Source organism: Ananas comosus, linkage group 1 (assembly GCF_001540865.1).
Source record: "Ananas comosus cultivar F153 linkage group 1, ASM154086v1, whole genome shotgun sequence".
Taxonomy (NCBI): domain Eukaryota; kingdom Viridiplantae; phylum Streptophyta; class Magnoliopsida; order Poales; family Bromeliaceae; genus Ananas; species Ananas comosus.
The window spans coordinates 3,352,401-3,364,384 of NC_033621.1; the positions used below are offsets into that span (position 1 = coordinate 3,352,401).

Consider the following 11,984-nt stretch of genomic DNA (forward strand, 5'->3'; position numbering starts at 1 on the left):
TTCAATGATTCGGCTTCCAAATCGACGATCGGGTCCGTTAGACTTCATCTACACTATTAAAAGTATTTGAAAACTAAATTTCATAATTTTTCGACACCATTTGGCCAATGATCAAAAGGTCTCAAAATTGACTATTTTAAATAAAATAATTTTTTAGGCTTATATATATATATATAGGCCGGTATACTATCGGTAGCACAAAGGTCTCCGTGGTACCAAGTTGTTTTCAATGATGTGGCTTCCAAATCGACGATCGGCTCCGTTAGACTTCATTTACACTATTAAAAGTATTTGGAAACTAAATTTCATAATTTTTCGACACTATTTGGCCAGTGATCAAAAGATCTCAAAATTGACTATTTTGATGGTAGATGTGATGCGTTTGTGAATTTAACGGTGTAAAATAATTCATATCTGATGAAATTTTTATAAAAAATTCTTTTTACTATTTAGAATAAGATTAGTACATCTGATCTTAAATTTAAGTTTTTTATCATCATTTCTTATGAGATTTTTATTTTCAGCCGTTCATTTTTAGACTACTCGTTTGATAGGTAAATGATATCGAAAAATTATGAAATTTAGTTTCCAAATATTTTTAATAGTATAGATCAAGTCTAAAGAAGCCGATCGTCGATTTGAAAACTGTATCATTGAAAATAACTTAATAGCACGGAGGCCTCCGTCCTACCGATAGTATACTAGCGTAGCTCATATATATATATATATATATATATATATAGTCCGGCTGCTTTGTTATCGATAGTACCAAGCACTTAGTGCTATCAAGTTTTTTGCCGTTAGATTAACCCCTTTGATTATTTTTACCCGTTTAATTATGCTATTCAACTAACCACCCACTAAACCTTATGGTGCCAACATCATCCTAACCGCACATTTCTTAATCCAAAGGCTAAAAAACTAATAGCACCAATAGTTTGGTGCTATTGATAGTATTCCAATATATATATATATATATATATATATATAATATATAAAATATTAGTCGGCTATTGTGCTTGTAAAAGCACCAAGCACTTGGTGCTTGTGAATTTTTTACCGTTAGTCTACGTCTTTGATCTTCATCCGTTAGATTATATTATTCAACTAACCACCCACTCAACCCAAGGGGCCCATATCATCCTAACCGCACATCTATTAATCCAACAGCTAAAAATTTACAAGCACCAATGACTTGGTACTTTTAAAAGCTAGAGGCTCAATTCTTATATATAATATATATATATATATACTACTATACTATCAATAGTATCAAGTCCTCGGTAGTATTGATTTTCGGCCGTTGGATGAAAGGATGTACGTAGGATGATAGTGGTCTCCGGTTAAATTAATAGTGGTCCCTTAGGGTTGAATAGGTGATTGGTTTATTAGTATAATCTAACGGTGGAAATGATCAAAGGGTAGATCTAACGGTAGAAAACTAAATAGTACCAAGGCTGGTACTATCGATAATATAGTAGCCGGACTCTCTCTCTCTATATATATATAACTAGGCTGGAATACTGTCAATTACAAAGCTATTGGTACTATTGATTTTTTAACCCTTAAATTTAGAATTGGTGGTTAGGATGATATGAGCCCCTAGGGTTGAGTGAGTGGTTGGTTGAATACAATAATCTAACGCGTGGAAAATTCGATAGTACCAAGTCCTTAGTGCTATCGGTAGTACCCTAGCCGACTATATATATATATATTTATATATATATATATATATAAGTAAAACTTCAAATTCCATCCTTGTGGTTTCGCATTTTCTTACTTTAGTGTCTTGGGGTTTAAAGTGTACATTTCGTACCTATGATTTTATTTTTCTCTTTTGTTATCCTTTCTACTAATTTTTTTCGTTTAATTAGTCACAAAGTTAAAATTAAAGAGCATTAAAGTGAATATTCGATAACTATAAGTGAATATCTGAAGTTTTTTTTGTTTATAATTTAACGAAAAGTTAATAGAGGGACTGACGAAAAGAGAAAATGAAGATACAGAATATTAAATTGATATATTTTAAACTATAGGGTATTAAAATAAAAAATTGCGAAACCACATAGATGGCATTTGAAATTTACCCTATATAAAAACCTGCACTATACCGTGTATCTCAAATATCTCCCTGTATAAAAAATTTAACCAACGTCGATCCTTGATCCCGAACATTAATTTTGCGTCAAATAGGTCTAAGATTCCGTTTACTTCTGATGAAAGTGTTAACGGTGACATCACAAGATTATTTGACGTTAACAATACTTAAATTCTCGCAGTGCATACTTTCTTATGGTTCCTCTTCAGTTTCTATATTTAAAGGTACATCTAAAGAAGCTTCACTGAGTTTAAAAATATGTTATCCTAGAATATCGCCGTTAAAATTAATAAAAAATTCTAACATAAGAGACTATTAGACAGAACTAAAGTGCATGCTTGGTTGATATTATTTAAATTTTTTATGTTGAGAGTATTTGCACTACAGCAAATCTTGCACTTAATAACAGTTTAAACAATAACTAGCAACGCTTTAAATCGTCGGCAAAGAATAAGATCGATAGTTATAAAAGTATCGAACAAAGAGTCGTTAAATAAACATGTCGGGATAAATATACCAATATTTTAACGTAGCATCGAAAAATTTTTATCAGTATTTGATAAAAATATATTTATTGATAATGCTTAATCATGAAGTCGGCACATGCCAAATATTAAAGACGCTAAAGTAAATCGCCGTCTAAAAAACGTCGTTTAAAACATATTTTGTTGTAGTGTTGAGATATGAGTTTAAGTGGGGAGAGAAATTTGAAAAATTTCAGCACCGAGCTGAACAGGTTTGGGCCAGTTACCTGGTAAACTGGTTCAAGCGACCGATCTGATTTGGTACTTTGAAGCTCGGATTTTATGCCAACGCGAATCCAAACTAGGCGGATTTAACTAAAGTTGGATAGATTAATATGAACAGAGCGAGATGGATCGGTGATTTTATGCAAATGCGAATCCGAACTAGGCGGATTTAACTAAAGTTGGATAGATTAATATGAACAGAGCGAGATGGATCGGTGGAATTTGGTTTTGGTTAGGATTTTTGGATGTACTTGAAAACCAATTTTTTTATATGAAAATAGAATTTTTGTTGGGTTAACTGCACTAATAGCTTGTGAACTTTAGCCCAAAATTTATTTTGCCTCTATTTTTTGAAAGTGAACTTCATATTTCTTAAATTTTTAATAACATTGTCAAATTGGGTTGTTACATAATCTAATGTTAAATTAATCGACAGAAAAATAACAAATAATTAATAAGTCAATAATTTTTGCCTGAAAAAAATTGCTAATTTTATATAACTTGATATGCCGGCATATGATTTTTTTTTCTTTTGTTATGGTTGGTTAACTTGCAATGTATTTTGACCAAATAATAAATAAAAACTTATTTATTTATTTATTTTTTAGAGAGAAAGGTAGCATGCTACCTATTTCGTTTATTTTTTTAGAAATAAATTTAGCTGAAAATATGAATCAATTAAAATTCGAACTTAAAATCTCGGATATCAACCACTAAGCTCTTTACCACTTACACTAGAAAGTCAATTATTTAAAAAAAAAAGAAAAAAGTTTAAATACCCCGGTTTCGCAGTTTCTCACTTTAATATCCTATGGTTTAAAGTGTATCAAGTTAGTACCCTATGGTTTCGCACTTTCTCACTTTAGTACCCTATAGTTTAAAGTGCATCAAGTTAGTACGCTGTGGTTTCGCACTTTCTCACTTTAGTACCCTATGGTTTAAAGTGTATCAAGTTAGTATTCTGTAGTTTTATTTTTATATCAAGTTAATACCCTGTGGTTTTATTTTTCTCTTTTTATTATCTATTTTGGCGTATTTTTTTCGTTAAATTAGTGATAAAGTTAAAACTAAAGGGTACTCAAATGAATATTCGATAAACCTAGGTAGGGTATCTGAAGTTTTTTGTATATAATTTAACGAAATATTAAACCACAAGGTACTAAAATGAGAAAGTGCGAAACCACAGGGCAGTAACTTGAGACACTTTAAACTATAGGGTACTAAAGTGAGAAAGTGCGAAATCATAGAATACTAACTTGATACACTTTAAACCACAGAATATTAAAGTGAGAAAGTGCGAAACCACATGAGAATATTTGAAGTTTTTCCTTTTGTTTAGTTAGCTCTAATTCGTATCATTAGTATTTAGAGTTCAAAAGTCACTTATTAGACGCTTGATTCTCCCATTATACATAGAAAACTACAAAGTAATGATACAAAAACGACTCAGCCCACTAGTACTGCTACAAATATGTGAATTTCATTACAGGTGAAGCGAGGTGTCCACGTCCAATTCACCGTACTCCTTCGTGTTCTCGCGATTCTTATTGTTACAACTTGTATCGAGCCCGGGAGGCGAAGCGCGAGTTAGCTCGGCGTGGAAGAGCCACACGGCGGGGGGTTGGCGTTGCTCGTCGCGACGAGAAAGAATGTTGAAGCAGCCACCACTCCTGCTCTTCTCCCTCATCTCCTTCACCTTCTGCAGCTGCTTAAACCTCTCCTGCAGGAGCGCAATTGAGGAGCAATACTGCAGGAGAGTGTTGGCCTCATCATCATTGTTGTTGTTGTTGTTGTTGTTGTTGTTGTTAGTTTCTCTCTCCATGTTTATTTCCTGTTTTCGAAGGATGGTGTGGTGTACTTATAGGGGGGGGGGGAAGGGAAATATTGTCTTTTATGAGCGGATTTTATGTGTTTCTGTGCCTCCTTGTTGTTTTATTCTGGTGATATGACAGAAAGAGAGTTACTTGCTGCATGCACATGGTGTACCAGCACATATTCATTCCATGAGAAAAAAAAAAAAAAAAAAAAGTTCACCCTGCGACTAAGAACAGATGAGAGTAGATTTTGAATAATAAGATAGTGGGTTATATGTATTGTTTTGAAATCAGCATTTGCCTGATATTGTCTATGATATCTTCTGAATGACCTATGTCTAACCGTTCCAAAACTCAATGGTAACAGAAATGAAATTGGTCGATTTAGCCGTAGGATGCGGTGCGCGGTGGACTGGGTGCATGCAATAATTTCTAAAGGAGGAGGGAGGGGAATCACGGAGGGCATTGCTAAATCCAAGGGGTAAAGGGCTTTGGAGCTATTGCAAAAGAGTTGGATTAGTGGAGGAGAGGAAGGAGAAAAGCCACTTTTAAAAGGACGAGAGGGGTGGGAGAGTAGTACAAGAGAGGGTGGAGTTTAGTGCTTGGATTGAGCTTGTAGGAGAATATAAGGTTGTGTAATTTGTGATGAGTTTTGTCACCTATTTCTTAGCATTAATTGACATGATGGAGCTTCTTGGTGGATCAAATATTTTACCTGGACCAAGTGTATCCATCAATATTCTACTTCCACTTTTAGCCCATGTTTGGCCTGTTACAAGTAGTTTATTTATGGCTCATATTTGTTTATATCAAACGGTATTTAATTCACAGTCAAATTTGATACTCTCCTACTATTTGTTTGTTCAAAAGTTTTTCACTACATTGTCAGTTTGCTAATCATAAATAAGACATAAACAGTAGATATTCAATACATCATAGAACTCATTTGTAATAGATATATATATTTTTTACTGATTTGGGATGTAAGTAAATCGAATTAGTTTACGATATTCGATTATAACATACTTTTTCTATTCTTCTGTTAACGTCAAACCAAATGAACTAATTAAGTAATATTTATAACTAAATTAGCTTACAACAGTAATACTATTTTTGTACAAAGATGACGGATATGTTAGGAGTGTTAAATATGATGGATGGAGAGTTACTATACCAGTGGTGCACGGACGTACAGATGAACTTGGTGCAGGTTATATAATACTTTTGGTGAGCTGTGGAGTAGCTGCTTCTTTGCTTAATTCTCTTTTGGAAGATCTTTGAGACTTTGATAAGGTTGGATGGTGAACAATTCCAACACTGAATTTAATGAAGATTAGGTTAAAAGGTAGCTTGTTTTAACTACCATGCATCAGGTACTTGCTCTTCCTAGGGTTTTCTTTTATTGGGGCCTCTTTGCACTTCAAAAATAGAATTTTAGAGTAACGCTATATTTACAAACAAAATTTAAAACATTTTATAAATTAGCGTATATAGCGGTATTTAATTAATGGAGAAGTACAAATTACGAAAAGGTAAGTATTACCTATAATTTTATGGTTGAAATTTATTCATCGGGTTGTACTGCTTGTAAAATATTTTTGAGAATTTTATTTTGTAATTACAACTGTTCGAGTTTGCTTTTAGTCTTTTTGTAAAGTCTCAAAAATAATGGTTCTATAAATGAAAGAGAAATATGTACAGAGACCCTCTCAACTATGTGCTATTTTCAGATGGCCCCTTGACTTTATTCATTTATTTTTGTTAATATACCCTATTAAGTTGTGAATTTTGTTTTTTGAACTGAGTGATTTTAGTCAAATAATATTAAAGCTTTATCTTGTTTATCAGTATTTTTTTACAAAATTAGTAGTCTTAATTACCTTTTAGTAAATGAAATTGAAACAATTAATGGTTTGTAGCTATCAGAGCCACTAAACTCAAATTCAAAAAAAAAAATAAAATATTGAAGGGGTCGGTAAGAAAAGTGGAGTTGAGCAGCATATCTCTATTGTTGAGGGGGTCTCAGTACATATTAACCATCTCAAAGTAATTTTTTTATTTTGTAAATTATTTGTTATACATCTAATGATTTTCCTTTTCGAATCTAAACATGGGGTGATTAGATTAGAATATAGAGTAATTAGATTGGATGTTTGATTAAGTTAATTATAATTGGTTTTAAGGCAAATTGCACAGTTTGTCCTCAAAGTATGGGTCAAGTGACACTTCGGTCCCAAACTTTTAATTTGTTACAATTTTTAGCTTGAACTTTCAGAAATATTGTAATCAGTAATTTAATTGACTAATATTGATGTTAATATATTGCTACGGTAATAGTGATGTACTAGTATTATGATTGATAATGCATTAATAATTAAAATACTACATTACTTCTATATTAGCATGTATCAATATTTAGCCAGGTAAATTGTATTGTGGGACTATTGTAATAATTCTAAATGTTTGCGTCAAAAATAAGACAAATTAAAGTCTGAGGGCAAAAATGTCACAAGCGTCATAGTTTGAGGACCTAACATGTAGTTCACCCTTTATTTTAAGCTTAAAAGATTTATTTATGAAATTTTCTTTCTATGGAGCATTCACATTTGCTATTATTATCTCATTCATTTTAACTTTTTATTCAACTTTGTGATCGAGGCATTAACAAATTATAAGGTTCTATTTTGAATTACGAAAATATTTGTGTTATGTACGGTAAAAAAGTCCGCTGCAAAGAGCAAGCATTGTACAAGCAACATTACCTATCAAAGGGGAAAAAAAGCATATAAGCAAAACCATGCATTTAATATGAAGGGGTGGAACTGGGCCGGGCTTGGGTCGGGTAATACTATGCCCAAGCCCGGCCCAAAAAAAATGTTGGGCTTCGGGTCGGGCGTTTACCCAATTTTATTTATAAATTAAGGCCCGGCCCAAGCCCAAGCCCAATGTCCAATACCCATCGGGCTTTGTGAAGGCTCATTTTATACATTTATCATATAATACATAAATACTTTTATTTGTATAATAATATGTACCATATATTTACTCATAGATATGTATAATTAATTAATTATATAGAATAATACTATGTAATATATCCTAATATGGAACTAAATATTTTGTTAATATATAATATATCCTCATATATATATATATATAAGTATATACCATTAATAACACTATATACTATATATGATATATTATATAATTTATTCTTTTTATAAAAAAATATTATATAAATATAATTAAATATTTTATTTTAATAATTAATATATCGGGCTTTTGGGTCGAGCTCGGGCCGGGCTTGGACATGCCCAAATAGGCCCAAAATTTTTTCGGGCCTAAATTTTGAAGCCCGGCCCGAACCCAAAGTTAAGTTTTTAATACCCAAAGCCCGGCCCAAACATGGCCCATCGGGCCGGGCCTTGTTTAGGCCCGGGCCCAGTTCCACCCCTATCATATGAGCCCCTCAATTGTTCGACAGATAATTTGCACTTTATAAAGCTATATCAAAGAACAGCAAACAATAAATAAATAAATAAATAAATAAACAAAAACAATTTTAGAAACCACTTTTTATATAATGTCTCCCTCTTAAACAATTTGCATATGTTTACTTCCACAAGAGTCTAAAACAAAATCCATTACACTTCTAAATTCATAATAATCTTCATCCTATATCTTGACCCCTAATTAGAATTTTCTCTTCTATGTACAATCACTAGTGTAGGTGTTCTTGTATTTGTTTCCTTTCTTTCTTCTTCTTCTTTTTTTTTTATATATGAAGCAGTGCAATTGATTTGATCATTGGAGTATAATCTCAAAGACTGATAGAGCCCACAATGATCAGTTAAGCTCTTGATCGAACAATCAATCGATCGATCGATTGCAGAACGGATCTTGGCTTTTCCTTATAATCTCTATACGACTGTCGAAAATTCGCATTCTGATGCGAAAGGGCTTTCTGGAAGTTCGATTTGGCTTCTGCACGCAAATGCGAATGAAAAGAAAGCTACTTTAGAAGAGAATTATCAGAAATCTTGGCTTTTCCTTATAATCATTGTGTTTTTATTGAAGCTATGCAGATATATACTGTTTGCAGCTAGTAAAGTTTATATTTCAGAAAAAAAGAAACTTCTGAGATCCTAATAAGACTACCTCTCCTGATGAGCACAACTGTTACATGATTGTTCAGCACCCTCATCATTTCCATGTCGACAGTTCGAGTCGTCAGATTCATATCTAATATGATCCTTCCATTCAAATTCATTTGGATCTGGCTAATCATGAGAGAAAATAATGTAAAAAACTCACATTTGAACTTTGACAATAACCGAAAACAAGAAACAAAAAGTCTAACAATTTGTCCTTGTATAATAAGTTTCCTCGAACCTTCCAAAACTTGTTTGATGTTGCAAGATACGAAAGGCGAATAAGCCATTGAATTCAAGTGCGATTGCGGTAGTGGCAACCAATAGGATTCTCTTGGCACTGATGTGCATGGTTTAATAAAAAGAGAAAGATTAGCATAAAAGCGCAAGCGAGTAAGATCAGTATAAATAAAGCATCACTTACCTATAAAAGGGTCAAGATGTTGGTGATAAGCGTAACAATTCGCGGGCTTCGTTTTCTTCATGTATGATCTGCATTACAAGATAAAAATTTCATGTAATCCGCGTAGCCACTCAAACGCGGCGATGGATGGTTGATTCAATTTACCTTTCGCCGTTCCTTGAGTTTGCCCGGTACGGTTTAACCAGAACGCGGTCGCGACAAATATAATGAGGCTTTCGATTCCTGAGAATTTCATCCACCGTATCCGCATCATAGAAGCTCACGAAACCGAACATACGCTTGTCTTGGCAAGGAATCCTCACTTCGCGAACAGGACCGAACTGCCTAACGGAGAACGATCGAGATCAATGGTGCGGTAACTAAGAGCGCGTAAAGGAACAACAACTTTTCGAACATGTGAATGAGTCGGGCGTAACTACCTGAAGTAATCGGCGACATCTTCGATGGTGAACTTGCTTTCTGCTGAAAAGGTGAGATATATTTGATCAGAAGAACATGTCGTTGTTGCTGCGCTCGTTTCGTTTCTCTCATTCCTCCTGCATTTTGCGTACTTTGCCGCATCCTCCGCTAGCACGATCAAATGTTGCCCGTGCGGCCTACTACGCAGCAAAAGTAACCAAATTGTCGAAAACGAGAATAACGAAACAAACAATTAAGTGTCACGGCAAACTAAGTACCTATGTACGACATGAATACTATTCCTCATGCGCGAAAGCAACTTTGTCAAGCTGCAACCTACTTCTCCACGCCGCTGGCTCTCCGTGAGGTAGCCATCGGCGTGGAGAGCCTTACCGTACTTCGCGGAGTACAGCGTAGGCAACAAGGCGATAGAAACAGGACGGCCTCTTCCCGACCTCAGGAGTTCCACAATCTCCGTTTCTAGCTCTTCGAGCGTTGTCGTCGATCGGTGCTCATCGCTCGCAGCATAGCTTTTCGGATGTTCGAACCTACAGTTCTCGCCAAACTTGCAATAACCCTTCATGAAATAGTGGCAAATCCTTCTCGGCGGCCACGATCGCTTTCCGCTATTCGATTCTTGATTGTAAAAGGAATAAGGAGGTTCGAAAGGATCGACGAGCTGAGGATTTATTGTAGATGGCATTCCGAGCATGAATTTGGCGGCGTTTATTCGCGATATTAAATTTGAATCACATGTGAAGGCTAACTCCAGTATATCATCCTCGTTCAGAAGAATACAACTCATTATTTTCACCACATTCTTATTATTTGGCTCGAAACATCGAATCCTGTTGAATATTCTTATCATCAACTCGATAACTGCATCACTGCTGTTCCCCTCTGTTCCTGAGCAAAGAAACAAATAAATAAATAAATAGATAAAAGCGAGGGTGTAGTGTTTTAATATTTTCAACTTCTACAAAATCAAAAGTCAAAGAATTAGCAAATTGAATAATCGAAAAAACACAGCTACTTACTGGTTGCTGGAGCCTTAGTTAATTCGAATCTTTACCAAAATTTCAAATTGAGAAGAGAAAAAAAGAAAAGTCAAACGGTCAACATCTTAAGAAAGAACTTTTTTTTAAAAGCACCAATATGTTCAATCTATATTCAAAATTTTGAAGAGTGATTCGGTGAAAGGTTTAAATTTCAAAATATCAAATTTCAATATGCAATTAAAAGGGCGTGTGAGAGAATTAGAAAATATTCACGAAGAGGGAAAAAAATGAAGAGAAAAGAAAATTGCACGTATAATTATGATAATCCGTAATAAATTTATGTGGAGAGAAAGAAAGAGAATATTATTTGCTCTTTTTTTAATTCCCTTCATTGAAATAAATAATAATAATAATAATTAAAAAACGAAAGACCATTAAAATCTATATTTATTTTGGGTACTTTTTACTTAATAAAATCATCAAAATATAAATCATGGAAAACATTAAAAATCACAACAACAAAAATGATAAAAACATACTCAGTCCAATCCTAGTAAATAAATTCTACTTTTATATATATATATATATATATATATATATATATATGTATGTATATTTGTTCTTCCGCTGATGAACCAAACATGCATTAATATCTAAAGAATAATTAAAAAAAATCAAGAGAAAAAAAAATAAATATGATAAAAATAACTAATCTAGTGAGAAAAATTAATTTTTTTTTGTAACTTTTAAGAAAAGAGGAAAAACTTAATTATTAATTATTATTGCAAAACGTACCTTCTTCACCCATTGTGTTGCTGTGTCATCTACGGCAATGAAAAAGAATAAAGTGAAATAAATAAGAAAACCCCTCGATATAAGTAGAAAATTATTATTATTAACAATAATATCTCCATATTCGTAATCTTTTTAATCCTCACATGTAATCATGTAATCATACAATTTAGGAATCTATTAAATCACAAAGAAGCCCCTAAAAATCCTTGATTTGACAGTGGAGTCCTTTAAAATATTTTTGTCTAAATTTTTGGGTTGCTTTGCCAATTACGGTGTGGCCTTAATTAGGGCACAATCTGTTGAGGATTTTTTCCAAGTTTTTTTTCGCCTAAATAATAGGTACTTGCTTTTACCTCTTCAGTGGCTAATTTATTAGGATTTGCATGACATGTTATTGGAAATAAAAATTTAATTGTTATTAAAATGCGGAAAATATTAGTGAGCATAAGGAACTATACAATCCAGATTCAATTGTGCATTCAATTATCCATCAGGTTTTATCAACCCAGAGATTTCTACTTAGTCATAATGCATAATTTCTTATTGAAATTTGGAC

The 11,984-nt window shown here is 33.3% G+C and overlaps 1 protein-coding gene across 5 annotated transcripts; it reads right to left on the reverse strand.

Annotated features, from left to right (window-relative positions):
- LOC109720028 (zinc finger CCCH domain-containing protein 18-like) lies at positions 8,257-11,500 on the reverse strand. Of its 5 annotated transcripts, XM_020246913.1 has the most exons (8): positions 11,429-11,500; positions 9,914-10,541; positions 9,656-9,835; positions 9,381-9,560; positions 9,237-9,304; positions 9,054-9,152; positions 8,820-8,937; positions 8,257-8,645 (listed from the first exon to the last, which is right to left on the reverse strand). In XM_020246913.1, exons 1-8 carry the CDS (start codon positions 11,439-11,441, stop codon positions 8,582-8,584), a joined length of 1,350 nt encoding a protein of 449 aa, XP_020102502.1. In that variant the 5' UTR covers positions 11,442-11,500; the 3' UTR covers positions 8,257-8,581. The 5 variants fall into 5 exon arrangements, with proteins under 5 accessions (XP_020102502.1, XP_020102488.1, XP_020102479.1 ...); XM_020246899.1 differs by having other exon boundaries at positions 8,820-9,152; positions 9,656-9,832; XM_020246890.1 differs by having other exon boundaries at positions 8,820-9,152.

Bases quoted from the DNA above. Each gene is read 5' to 3' on its own strand.
- LOC109720028 (XM_020246890.1), bottom strand. The intron at 9,836-9,913 runs GTACTTAGTTTG...TTTGCTGCGTAG, and splicing joins AGTATTCATGTCGTACATAG to TAGGCCGCACGGGCAACATT. The intron at 9,153-9,236 runs GTAAGTGATGCT...CATGCACATCAG, and splicing joins ACATCTTGACCCTTTTATAG to TGCCAAGAGAATCCTATTGG.